The sequence below is a fragment of the Chiloscyllium plagiosum genome, unplaced genomic scaffold, assembly GCF_037043375.1.
Source record: "Chiloscyllium plagiosum isolate Xiang-an unplaced genomic scaffold, Cpla_swu_hap1 HiC_scaffold_6, whole genome shotgun sequence".
NCBI classification, from domain to species: Eukaryota; Metazoa; Chordata; class Chondrichthyes; order Orectolobiformes; family Hemiscylliidae; genus Chiloscyllium; species Chiloscyllium plagiosum.
The window spans coordinates 3,144,191-3,158,409 of record NW_028270144.1 but is presented as its reverse complement, the minus strand read 5'-3'; the positions used below and the strand labels follow the sequence as shown (position 1 = coordinate 3,158,409).

Below are 14,219 nucleotides of genomic sequence, written 5' to 3'. Positions count from 1 at the left end.
TCATCTCCAGAAAAAATTACCTTATCAAATTACCTTGGCAAAACAAAGTACATTCCAGGTTGCAATGCTTTTTTTCTAAAATGCTGCACATGTTGCAAATCTGAACTAAAGACAAAATCTGGAAATACTCAGCAGGTCAGACAACATCCATACAGAAATATGGATCCAACTTTTCAGAATGTCATGAAAGCTTACATTCGGAAATGTTGAATCCATATTTCTGTAAAACAGCTCCTGCCTGACCTGCTACTTTCAGACTTCTCCCATTTGGCTTTTAGCATGCGGCATCAATGGTTAGATTCTGAAAGCAACAGTTTAATCTGTTTTCAATCTTAAAGCAGAGGCTGGTTTTAAAATGACATTGCCCATTTTAGTTTTGAACCCACAACTTAAATGTTAGAAACCTTCTAATCAAGTTTTCAGCACTGCTGTAATACTGGAACAACCCTGGCCAAAGTCTTTGATCACATCCTTTATTACTGTAATCATGGGAATTTGTACTTCCCACCCTTCCTGCAGTCATTGGCAGTTGACATCCAACATTTCTCCTCTGCTGCCCTCTCTTAGTTCCATTCCTTTATAGTCATAGCCAGAAAAGCACCTGACTGCTTATCCTACTCCCATACTGTTACCGCTGGAACTTCTCCAAGGACTTATTGTTGGACCACTCATTTCACATCAACATGTTGACCCTTGACAACATCAAGATACATGTGCTGATGATACTCAGTTCTAACTTACCATCACTTCTTTTAACCACTTCACTTGCTCTCCATCCTATCAGTGTCTGTGATTTATCACACTACTTATTGGACATTAAGTTCTGCTTGATCAAGAGCTTTTCTCTAATTAAATATGGAAGACCAAAGCTGGTGTTGGACAGGGGTGGACAAAGTTTAAAAAAAAACAACACCGGTACCTCCAAATCCAACAGGTTGTAGTCCCACAGGTTTAATTGGAAGCATTAGCTTTCAGAGCGCTGCTCCTTCATCAGGTGGTTGTGTAAGACACAGAATTTATTGCAATTGTGTTGTATGATTTTTAACACATGAAACATGTGGGATCTTTACTACTTTAAAGGCACCATAAAGAAAAGCTAAAAATAGAACACAACTATTGTAGATACTTAAATTCTGAACCAAAAACAGAAATTGCTGGAGAAAGTCAGCAGGTCTGATTGCATTTGTGCTGAAAGAACATTTCAAATCCTCTTCAGTACGGATCCTTCTGAACTTATAACAAATCTGTATATTAGAACAGAAATGAAAGTTATCTTGTTAATAAAATTATAGTGGAAAGAAATAACACACTTGAAGCAAAGGCAGGTGAAACACAGTCTGGATTTAGACCTGGGAGTCGGAGCAATAAAAAGAATAATATTTAACCAAAGAACAATTTTCAGCGCTGAAGACAGGCTTGGAAACGTTAACTCTGTTTCTCTCTGTACAGATGCTGCCAGACCTGCCGAGTTTCTCCAGCACTTTCTGCTTCTGATCAAGGAAAGCTATTCGTTATTGTTGTGCTCACTCCGCACTGACAGCCAGTTTGACAAGAATTGCCGCCAAACCCCTAACTGGATAAAACAAACCGTTAAACCAAAGGAGAGACATGAAGAGAACAGACTTCCCAGTTCATGAAGGGTCAGCTACTGGACCCGAAACGTTGGCTCTTGTTTTTCCTCAGGTGCTGGCGGACCTGCCGAGTATCTCCAGTAATCTGTATTTTCGGCGGAGATGTGCAGCCGCCGCAGTTTCAGAGACATTCCTGGCAGCGACGCGGAGGGGACGGGACTGGAGGCTGTAAAATGAAGGTTACCTGATGCCAAGCGGCTTGGCTCAGCTCCATCCTGTCAGCACAGGCCCGGCCCGGCCAGGCCAGTTAGTGCCGGTCCCCGGGAATAAGACACAGCGTTCATTGCCGAGAGGGAGCACAGCTCCAAGGTGCCGGACACACTCCGCCGAGGCCGCTGCTTTAAACCGGCTGAGGGGGCGGCAGTGGCCGCCGGTTGTGCCCGCTCCCGCCGAGGGCCTGGGCCTTACACTCAGGGCCCACACTCGCCGGCCGCTTCCCCCAGACAGACGGCGGGCTGGGAGGGATACTACTGTCTCTCAATTATAACGGATTGAATCCTCAGAGCGTTAAAGTCACCCCCATAATGGGGACACTGGGGCAGCCGCTTCTTTTCAATTAAAACTACCTTCGTGCGCACGCGCTGCCGCCAAAGGAAGAAAGACTACACTTCCCAATGAGCATGGCGCCTTTGCGCATGCGCTGCCGCCAAAGGAAGAAAGACTACACTTCCCAATGAGTATCGCGCCTTTGCGCACGCGCTGCCGCCAAAAGAAGAAAGACTACACTTCCCAATGAGCATGGCGCCTTTGCGCATGCGCTGCCGCCAAAGGAAGAAAGACTACGCTTCCCAGTGAGTATCGCGCCTTTGCGCACGCGCTGCCGCCAAAAGAAGAAAGACTACACTTCCCAATGAGCATGGCGCCTTTGCGCATGCGCTGCTGCCAAAGGAAGAAAGACTACGCTTCCCAGTGAGCATCGTGCCTTTGCGCAGGCGCTACCGCCAAAGGAAGAAAGACTACGCTTCCCAGTGAGCATCGCATCTCCGCGCACGCGCTGTTCTAGAATTGTCGTAGGGTTTCTCCGTCACTGCGCGACACTCTCTCTCTCTCTCTCTCTGTGGGGGATGGGTTCGCTGTGTCTCCTCTGGAGTTAAATCTCCCTTCTTTGGGTATTCCCCTAAGTTAGATTTCAAAATGATGCTGATTAAAGTCATAGCCACATCTCCGAGATCTAACGTCGTTTCAAGTCTGGTCAAAATGAACAAATGTTAATTGAATGTGAAGGGTTACCGTTCTCAGTCTGCATTCGTAAACTAAACCCCAAGTCTGGTCAACTAATGTCGACTTGTTTTCTAATCTATAAGATAACTTATTTTAACTATGTCAGAAAATTGGTTACTTGGTACTTTCTTTTTTATTGCTATAACGAACTTAGCAGTTGAAAGTGCACTCACAGTAAGTCAAAGGCGAAGTTTAGTTTGGGGACCTGGATTGGAGGCAAACATAGTTCTTCCAGCTCGATATTTCTATATTCAGGCAGTAACAGAGGACAATGCCAAGTAAGTAAAGCATGCTTTACATTTTTATTTGTAAAGCAATTTATAATTAGGATGAAGTGGAAACTTACCAAGAACATTCAAGGAAACCAATGCAACTGAGTTTTGTTTGGCAAACTTTACCCATTCTACTCTTCAAAAATCTAAAATGATAATGAAAATTCAACAGTCTTCTAAAAGAAAGCACTGTTTATATCTAAAATACAAGCATACTATTTCCTAGGTTAATTTTGATGTACAATAGCCAAAAATGAAATCATGCTTCACATTTTCATTTTGCCTTTTTAAAATATTTTCTCCTTGTTCACACTCTTTTGCAAGTTTAGTTGTCTTTTTTTTCTGAGAGGGTTACATGCTGTTAGTTTCAAGGTATTTTCCACGAAACTTGTGTCAAATCATCTTGCTGTTTGATTTTACTCTGCCACTAGTGAAGTATCTGTTGTTTGCTCTAGGTACCAGATATGAAATCAAATAAGGTATCAATATTCATGCACTATATGATCTCATAATCTATCTTGCTTCAGACTTGGGAAATAAATGTATATGTTTCACACACACTACAATAAAAGCAGAAACATTAAAGTGCTCTGAAAACAGATCCTATTTCTTTCTGAGTAATTTCATTCAAATAAAGTTGAATTTTATATATGTTAGATATGTAATCTCTCCATCTCTCTCTTTCACATGCACAGTCATCCCTAATCTGCAGATATAACCTATAGTATTTTAGCAATTGTTTTCACTGAGCACTATAATGTCATAAAAAGCACTGTTAAAAAGTCAGATTAAATATTTTGATTTTCAATGTAAAAATAATGTTAAAATGATGTTTAACTCAATGATACATAATTAGCCAAAGAATACTGTAGCATGATTTACAATCATGATTTATATTAGATTAACATTACCCAGAATTAAGATCAATTAATTTCAGTGTATTTTTCCAGCACACAATTTAAGTAATAATCAGGCAATAATTCTTCTTAAGAGAGCAGCTTGAAACTTTGGAACAAATTAAAGTGTTCAGCACTCACTGGTGTAAAGGTTTGAAGTTTTGTTTGCTTTCTGGTGAGTGGATATCAAAACAGTTAAAGATCTCCAGATCCAAAATTTCTTTTGTGTATACAAGTATTAAGTTCAAATCAGGTAGTTGATTTGCAGGAAGCCAAAATGTCTTCAAAAAACTTCTGTATTTTACCAAATCTGTAAAAGGTTTGTTGCATCCTGTTATTAAATATGTCTGAGTGAAAATCAAAGTCTGTCAAGTCAAATCAAGTTCAGTTCCATATTTGTGGGATAGTATCAAGACAAATGGATGAGAGGGAACATATGAAGTAGTCACTCTTGAATGTGTATTTTCACACCTTAAATGGTCTCAATTAGGTTGAGGAAACCCAAGAATAGGTCAGAAAATTTAGGACTGATAAGAAAAAGGCATGAATCACAAGCTGAAAAACAAATTCATGGCTTGTATTGAAATGAACTCAACTAAACTCTGATATGTACCATTGTTATGCTGCTGAGGAGAGGACATCAGTGATTAGATTCTAGAGGAAAGCAAATGCAGAAAATATAAACAATTTATTTATAAGGTAAGGACCAAAACAGTGTCTTTCAATATTTGAGTCACCATATCTTTGTCACCATATTGTAAGGAATTTCTCTTCCTTCGTCCAATCCCCAATTTACCGTTTCAGTTTTAAAAGTTGCTCACTCATGCTCAGAGTCATACCCAATCTGCTACCGCTTTCCGAAATCAAAGAAAGAGTTTGCCTTTGTATAGTGTCATGATTTCCAGACAGCCCAGAGCACTTTACAGCAAATTCATTCCTTCTGATGTATAATCAATATTGTGAGGCAATGCAGCAGGCATTTGCAAGCAGCAAGGTTCTGCAGCAGCAAATCAATTGATTTAGTGACGTTGAGAGGTAAACATTGACCAAGATACTATCAGGGTTCCTGTGCTATTCAACTGATTGAATAGGTTCTTTCACAGCTGAGAAAATAAACTGGACTTTGTGTTAATGTCACAGATAAGAGCACAGTCTAATTCTCTCTCAGAAGTGTGGTGCATTTTAAAAAAATTCACAGGACGATGGCATCGCCAGCTAGGTTAGCATTTATTGCCCATCCCTAATTGTCTAGAGGGCAGTTTAAAGTTAATCGCATTCACATGTAGGCCAGACCAGGTAAAGATGGCAGATTCCTTCTCTAAAAGACATTAGTGAACCAGATGAGTTTTTCAAACAATCAACTTTGGATTCGTGGTCACCGTTAGACTCTTAATTCCAGATTTCTATCACATTCAATTTCCACTATCTACCATGGCATGATTTAAAGCCTGGGTCTGTCTCCAGAATATTACCTAGGTCTCTGGGTTAAAAGTTCAATGATAATACCACTAGGCTATTACCTTTCTCTGAAATGATAGCTGTGTTTATCTACTACAATCCTGGAGTGAGGTTTGAATCTTGACTTTCAGACATGGAGGTGAGAGTGGTATCATTGAGCCAAGCCTGACACTGGATATTGTGTTCTTCTGTAACAGCCAAAAACATAACTGGATTTGTATAGTCTTTTTTTGGGGGGAAATGAGTGCATCATTGATTTCTTGTAATTTTAAAATAGATAATTTGTTAACTAATGAGCATTCACAAAAATATTATGATTTTTCATAATTGATATATTCTTATGTAAGAATGTCCAAGTTAAATTCTTGAATAAAGAAATGGTGTTATTTTTCCAATCCAGTACTGTACGTAATATCACACAATTGGTAACAATTTTATTGTATTTATTAATCTTATAGTATAGGCATTGGTTTCGCAGACTGCAATCAATGTTTGTTATTCCACATTGGTTTTTGAAAGATAAAAATGCTGTCATGTGTAACAAACTTTAGTATTCAAAATTGGGGAGGGGAATATCACAGTATTTACAACTTGTACACTAATTTTGGAGTTTTTGAATAAAAGGTTTGGATCAAAATTATGTTTTTCAAGATCTACAAATTGATTTGTCGTTGTGTTATTTTGATGTTGTGGCTATCAAAAACCTGTTCTGGCCTACATATCTTTTTAATGTGTACTTTACAATGAATTATGTCCATTTGTATTGTTATTTGTGTTAATGATACTCCTTTCCCATCAGCTTTACTTCTTCACCAGGAGAAAATACATTTAAAGTAAATATTTATTCTCCTGGCGAGCAATTTACTAGGATTTGGACACAAGTGTTGGACCGGAAAGATGGATCGTTTCTTGTCAGATACCGAATGTATTCAAGCTACAGAGGTTTGGTAATTGAGGTTAAATGCCAAGATGAACATGTTGCTCAGTCACCATATGTTTTAAAAGGTATTTGTGGTTTCTCTATATAATTAACATGAAATACCGCAGTGATGTAATGCATCGGAATATAAATATACTGGGCCAAATTTTGCTGGAGAAGAAGAATTGCAATATTTACTGTTTGACTTCATTTTTTCTTTATCCTTTCTTGGGATGTGGGCATTGCTGTGAAGACCAGCTTTTGTTGCCCACTGTTTGCCTACAATTCCATTGTATCTTTGCCTGAAACCCCTGTTCCATGCATGTTACTCACTTCCTTCTCTCCCCAAATGCAATATCACACTGTTAAAATATTAATGGGAAAGTTAGTTATTGAGTGCAGGAGCTTTCCTAACAAGAGTGGATGAGTTGTGAGAGAATCTGCCATATTATTTGTCTTAAACATTACATTAAGGAGCTTCTGGATGTAGGTTTGCTCACTGAGCTGGAAGGTTAATTTCCAGATGTTTTGTCACCATACTAGGTAACATCTTCAGCTAGCCTCCGAAGGAAGCACTGGTGAGATAGCCTGCTTTCTATTAAGTGTTGGGTTTCCTTGGGTTAGTGACATTCCAGACGAAATGTCTAGGAATGAACCTCCCAGCTCAGCGAGCAAACCTACATCCAGAACCTCAACCTGAGCTACAAATCTTTTCAAAACTCATTAAGACGTTTGTTAACTTGAAAGGGTAATATTTTAGACCTATGCACCTGTCACATCAGTGACAGAATTGCTATTGTAGATTGTTGCTGGTGCAATATTTTACTTTACATGCAGCAGGAAGACATTAAGGGCACTTTTTATAATGCTTTCTATTTTAATAAGTTAGCATCATTATGATAGTCTAATATGCTATAAATGAAATGTTTCCCATACGGTGTAAAATTTTGCCTGTCAGTTGATCTTATTGCTGTAAATGTTTCCATACTCTGAGCTCTGACAAGTTTTCATTGATTTGAGTTAATGTTTAAATTCAATAACATTAAAACTTTATATTCACTAGTCATTCGTACATAAGTAAGAGCTTACTGATGCAATTATTATTTTGGTGATTTTTGATTTTCTGTAAAAATCTTATTTGGGAGATTAATGATAACAGTGAGTGCAATTTGTCTTTACAGGCCATGTTTACCATGAATCATGTGACTGTCCACAAGAAGATGGAACCACGTGGTACAAGGACATGCATTGTCCACAGTCTTTTTCACAGATACAGCGAGATTTGGCCCATTTTCCTTTCGTAGATCCAGACAGAATTTCTACAGAAATTGAGAAAAGATTTGGCCAAAGGCAAAGTCTGTGCCATTACACAATAAAAGACAACAAGGTATTTCCGCTGAAGTTTTGTCTGCAGATTTAACAGAATGCTAAATATATACTTGTGGAAAGAGATTCAGAAAGGTGATCCAGATTTCATTCAAAACAGTATTCTTACAATGCATTAATATGGTGTATTGACTGGAAATCTGCATACCCTGAATATGTTGACTGTCACATGAGGTTAGTTCTAATTAGTTTCAGTGTGAAATTATTTTATGCAAAACATTGTACCATATATTTACTGAAGTTCAGTTTTTTTTAAATTTGTGAACCTTTATAGAGAAAAATCTGTTTCTTTTCCTGAAAAGCGTGTCTATGTTTGCGTGTGTTTTGCGTTGTTGAGAGGGATAAACACTTACACTTGCATATTACTGGATATGCATTTTAACCAGTTACTGCATCTTTATTGAATAAGTTTTGTTTAACATCCAAATAATTGTGTCTGTTAAGGAAACTTAGTTGATATACCTTTTTATTTAAAACTTGATGTAATTAAGTTGTTTGTTTGGCCATCTTGGTAACTGTTAAAAAGTATTTCTGTTTCATTTTAACCCAAGGAGTCATGGGACTAGAGTGAAACTAGGCCACAGCCTCCAGTGTCGGTCATAATGTCTGTCGTCTTTTGGGGCATTCACCAATAGTTCCTGTTCACCACAGTCCTATGTCTTGTCTACTGATAGCCTTTGTGGTCCCACAATCCCCATTTTTGCTCTGTTTGCTACCTTCTCTTGCACTTTGCCATTCTTTCTATCTAATTGGATCCCTATCTCTATCTGTTTATTTATTCTTCCTTTCTCCTTCACTATTTTATGTTTCCCGTATTTTTAGATTTTGTCTCCATTTCTGTCCTTTTCAAAAATTACCCATTCACTTTTGTCTCCCTGTCCCTTTTTGTTATTTAAGAGTTCAAAATCAAATCATGCAATATTGATTCGTGTTTGTCTCTCTCTCTTTCCACTATGTCTTTAAATACTGTCAAATGACTGTCTTCCGACCTCTCAAATGACATTTTTTAATCATTGAAGTTTTTAAACATGACACATCTCTCAGAAAGAAAACAGTCCACACAGTTTATTATAACACATGCATCACTCATGGTATAAGCCAAATTGTGTTTACTGATTAAAAAAACTCAAACAAATCAACAACGTAAGTGTGAAGAAACATCACCTGTACAAGAAACACCAGCATCATGTCATCAAACATCATAAACTGATTAGTTCACCCCCCCCCCCCCTAATTTCATGGAAATACATCAACACCTTGCACTAGGATGGGATAAAATGGGGGCCAATTCACACAGAGACTTCGGGGAGTTGCTTTGAGACTAATTTGACGAGTCATGTTTTGTGGAAACTTTTTAAAGGAAAACCAAACAGCTTAGAAAAACTGTTCCGAAAAGTGAGATCAAGTTCTCTCAAATACCTACCACCAATGATGAAGCAAAGGAAAATGTTGTAACCATGACGACAGAGCACAAAGGGTCTGGGTGTGATGACAATTCGTCTATTGTTCCATATCTTTTAAACTTTCTATTATGCATAAAATTTAATGATCATTTGATTTAATAAGTAACTTAATTGCATTTTTAACATTCTTTTAGGTTTATGTAAAAACATCTGGAGAACATGTTGGTTTTCGAATATTCATGAATTCCATTTTGCTGTCTCTGACCCGAAAGGTAAGAATTCTTGCTTGTGTTTGAGCAGCTTTTCCCAATATGAGCAGGGGCCCTTCAATCCTGTTTTACTGTTTATTGACTTTATAGCTGAGCTAACATTAACCAGTCTTTGCACATATTCCATGATGCAGTCAGTTCTGCTAGAATACAGTAGTGCAATACCATGTTAGAAGAAAATTGTGTTTTTGCAGCACCAGTTAAACTAATGGGGCTGGAATCGTCATGTAACTGATACACGCCTTAAACATTTGCGCTATAGAAACAGTGTCCCCAGTTCATCAGTTGTGTTATAGTGCATTTGCATGAATGAAACATACATTATAGCAGAATGACCTGTAGTGTAGTGTTCCCAAAATTCTTTGAATCTCAGATTTAATAATAACATGTTTAATGGAGAATTCATAAAAAGCTTGTTGGAAGCAAAGTTTTTTTTATTCACCCCAAAACGAGGGCATCGTTGGTTAGGTCGGCATTTATTGCCTATCCCTAATTGCCCAGAGGCCAGTTAAAAGTCAACCACATTGCTGTGGGTCTGGAGTCACATGTAGACCAGACCAGGTGAGGATGGCACATTAGTGAACCAGATGGGTTATTCCCAGCAATCGACAATGGATGCATGGTCATCATTAGGCTCTCAATCCCAGATTTGTATTGCACTCACATTCCTTCACCTGCCATGGTGGAATTTGAACCCATGACCGCAGAACATTATCTGGGCCTCTGGATTAACAGCCCTGTGATAGTACCACAGCTCCCCTTTCAAGTGCAATTCACTATTTTGGATGCTCCAAAAATTTAGGAATATGATAATAAGGCTAGAAAGTGGAGCTGAGGAGGAAGGTGATCCATGGTTGGATTGAATCATGCAGCATGCTGGTCTATTTCAGTTCCTGTTTTATTATGTTCCGATGCTCTCAACTGAGTGCAAAGTCTCTAACTACAGAAGCCTTTGGAATAATATTCCTGTTGAGCAGCCATTACCTCTGGATATAATTACAGAAACAATGTCTTATGCTTAAATCTTGGATGCTCAGAAGCCAGCAGGTTCTTCCATTTATTTTATTGTTCTGTCACTGAAATCAGAGTTGCTTATATATTCTCAGCAGGGAATATAAAATTATATGCTGTTTCATATTTATTTTGTGCTCATACAATGATTCAGTAATAGATTCAAAAGTAGAAGTATATTAATTGCTCTGCACATGATGTAACTACAAGGTATTCTAACAAGTCAATGTACTCATAAGAGCTCATCTGTTTCACATCTGGTTCAACAGAATATTAGGAGCACTCAATGAAAGTGCTTTTGGAAGAAATTTTATTTGAGAAGTTGATTTTGTTTTCAAATATTTTGCCTCTTAAAATTCAGGGTGTGGAATACAAAGAGACAAGCATTTGCAGTTCCAAATACTACCCTCTCAGTTATCATCATCATTTTCAAAAGGAGTCGAGAGACTTATGTGGCATGGTGATTTGGATCTCTTGTTAGTTCAAGAGTAATGTAAGAGGCTGCACATTTGCACCAATAATGTGTTATTCTCCCATCATCATCTGCTAAGCTGAGGGGCAAGATTTTCACACACAGGGTGGTGTGTGTATGGAATGAGCAGCCAGAGGAAGTGGTAGATGTAGGTACAGAAACAACATTGAAAAGACATTTGGATAGTTACATGAATAGGAAAGGCTTAGAGGGATATGGGCCAAATGCAGGCCAATGGGACCAGTTTAGTTTGAGAAACCTGGCTGGTCAGCATGGACAAGTTAGACCGAAGAGTCATGCAGCGTGGAAACAGACTCTATGACTCTAATTGATCTAGCGTCAAGTAATCTATCCTCATCATTAAATTATTAATAATCCAGATATATTTATAAAGTAGACCCTCCAAAGTCGACATATCCTTCTTAAAGTGTGATGTCTATGACTGCCGATAGTACTCCAGATCCAAAGTTAGATGTTAGTTGCGTTATGACTTCTATTGCCTTATATTTTAGTTCCTAGAGATAAAAGCCAGCATTCCATAAGCCTTTTTATACCATTTGCATTTTATTTTTATGTTCAATGTATTGCACTTCAACTCACAAGTATATTAAGACTTCTAGTGTTTCTAGTTTTACATCATTTATAAAGTTGCCTGTGCTTTTTTTAAGTCCAAAGTGGACAGCCTCCTGTTTGTCTATATTGAAATCCACATGCCACAGTTTTGCCCATTCACTTAATCCATTAAGAACTCTTTGTAACTTTATGCTTCCATGTACAGTGCTTACAGTGCCACCTACTTTGTTATTGGCAAACTCGTAAACTGGGCTTTCCAAATTTACTCATAAATACAGTGAATAGTTTAATAAATACAGCAAATAGTTTATTTATTAGATTATTCACAATATTTATTAAAATTTGTTGTATTTATTAAACTGTTCACTATTTGGTGAACAGTTTAATAAATAGTGAACAGTTTAATAAATATAGTGAATAGTTTAATAAATACAGTGAATAGCTTAATAAATACAGCAGAAAGTTTAATAAATATAGTGAATAGTTTAATAAATACAGGGAATAGTTTAATAAATATAGGAATAGTTTAACAAATACAGGGAATAGTTTAATAAATGCAGTGAACACGTTAACAAATATAGTGAACTGTTTAATAAATACAGTGAATGGTTTAACAATACAATAAATAGTTTAATAAATATTGGAATAGTTTAACAAATACAGGGAATAGTTTGACAAAGACAGTGAATAGTTTAATAAATATAGTGAATAACTTATTAGTTTAATAAGTTTAATAAATATAGTGAATAGTTTAAGTCCCCAGGATCTTTTAAAATTGTCACAATTTGATGTTTAGTTTGGCTATAATGAAATCTCAGTAAAATGGAAGAACTGCCAACAGAATGTTAACAAAAATGAATTGCCAATAAAGCATTGATGCAGTGTGTTCATATTAATATATTTTACTTTCAGGTAAAAATACAAGATGTAGAGTTCTTTGTAAACCTTGGAGACTGGCCTTTAGAAAAGAGAAAAACTACTGAGAAGCTTCACCCTATTTTTTCCTGGTGTGGGTCAGATAACACAAGAGATATTGTCATGCCTACATATGACATTACTGATTCGGTTCTAGAAACTATGGGACGGTAAGATGTTACTTACAATTGCAGTACTTAAAATTAACTTTAATTGACAATATGTAAATAATTAACCAATAAAGAGGAAGGACTTATATACGATGGCTCAGTGGTTAGCACTGCTGCCTCACAGCACCAGGGTCCCAGGTTCGATTCCATCCTTGGGTGACTGTCTGTGTGGAGTTTGCACGTTCTCCCCGTGTCTGTGTGGGTTTCCTCCGGCTGCTCCGGTTTCCTCCCACAGTCCAAAGATGTGCAGGTCAGGTGAATTGGCCATGCTAAATTGTCCATAGTATTAGGTACATCAGTCAGAGGGAAATGGGTCTGGGTGGGTTACTCTTCGGAGGGTCGGTGTGGACTGGTTGGGCCGAAGGTCCTGTTTCCATACTGTAGGGAATCTAATCTAATCTAATCTAATCTAATTAATGGCAGAGCCTTGGGTAGTGTTGTAGAGCAGACGGATCTCAGGATTCAGGAACACAATTCTTTAAAGCTTGCATCACATCTCGACAGGCTGGTTGAAAAGGTGTTTAGCATGCTTGCCTTCATTGCTCACACCTTTGCTACAGGAGTTGGGTCATCATGTTGAAGTTTCACAGGACATTGGTGAAGCCTCTTCTGGAATACTGTGTCCACTTCTGGTCTTCCAGTTATAGGAAGGATATTATTAAGCTGGAGAGGGTTCAGAAGAGATTTACCAGGGTGTTGCCAGGTATTGAGGTTTGAGTTATAAAGAAAGGCTACATGGGCTGGAATTTTCACTGGAGCATCAGAGGTTGAGAGGTGACCTTATAAACATTTATAAAATTATGAAGGGTATAGATATGGTTAATGGTAGTTGTCTTTTTCCCAGACTTGGCGGGGGTGGGGGGGGTGCATTTCAAGACCCGAGGGCACATTTTTAAGGTGAGAGGAGAGAGATTTATTAAAGATGTGAGGGGCAAACCTTTTACACAGAGGGTGGTTCACATGTGGAATGAACTTCCTGAGGAAGTAGTGGATGTGGGTACAATTACAATGTTTAAAAGACATTTGCATAAGTACATGAATTGGAAAGGTTTGGAGAGATGTGGGCCAGGAGCAGATTTTTGGGACTAGTTTAGTTTGGGATTATGTGTGGACTGATTGGAACCAAGGGGTCTATTCCTGTGCTCTATGACTCTATAATCAGTGTGCGAAGGCAAATTATGTATTTCAATTTTGCCTTAACCCTTCATTGCCCACTTAACCTGAGTGCCAATAAGCAAACATGATGACTCAAGATGGCAGTAGAAATACACATGATTTTGGCTAGCTTTACAGAAACATAAGACTTTCAGACAGTATTTTTTGTGTTGGGATATAACATCTTAGCTGGCTGATGCAAACCTAAATAGAAACATCGATAGGATCAATTCAGCTGGTTTAATTACAGGCAATGCCCATGTTTCAGGAACTATCTAATAATGTTGCCCAATCATCCTAAACATTCTAAAAAAGAGAGGTCTCCGTACCTATTATGATTTCTGCTTCCAAAGAGCAATCTTTTGTTCCAATTGATCAATGATTTATTGCAAGGAATGTCAATGTGGATTTCCAGTAAATCTCTTTATATTTATTTGTGTGTGGAATGAACTTCCTGAGGAGTTAAAG

General features: G+C 37.8%; 2 protein-coding genes across 9 annotated transcripts in view; one reads left to right on the top strand and one right to left on the bottom strand.

Annotated features, from left to right (window-relative positions):
* Window positions 1-2,331, bottom strand: part of LOC148149700 (basic immunoglobulin-like variable motif-containing protein) — a 35,926-nt gene extending 33,595 nt beyond the window's left edge. The window contains exon 1 of one of the 8 annotated variants that reach the window (XM_087987860.1): window positions 1,816-2,331. The gene's annotated coding sequence lies outside the window, so the exon portion shown is untranslated. The other 7 variants (XM_087987858.1, XM_087987852.1, XM_087987856.1 and 4 more) reach the window with 7 other exon arrangements.
* A 156-nt stretch (window positions 2,332-2,487) lies between these two features.
* The window catches only part of poglut2 (protein O-glucosyltransferase 2), a 43,325-nt gene continuing 31,593 nt past the window's right edge, over window positions 2,488-14,219 (top strand). The window contains exons 1-5 of the mRNA XM_043691144.2: window positions 2,488-3,130; window positions 6,278-6,483; window positions 7,579-7,784; window positions 9,381-9,458; window positions 12,424-12,596. Of these exons, the coding sequence (XP_043547079.2) occupies window positions 2,952-3,130; window positions 6,278-6,483; window positions 7,579-7,784; window positions 9,381-9,458; window positions 12,424-12,596 (842 nt within the window). The 5' untranslated portion in view covers window positions 2,488-2,951. The remainder of the gene's footprint in view (window positions 3,131-6,277; window positions 6,484-7,578; window positions 7,785-9,380; window positions 9,459-12,423; window positions 12,597-14,219) is intronic.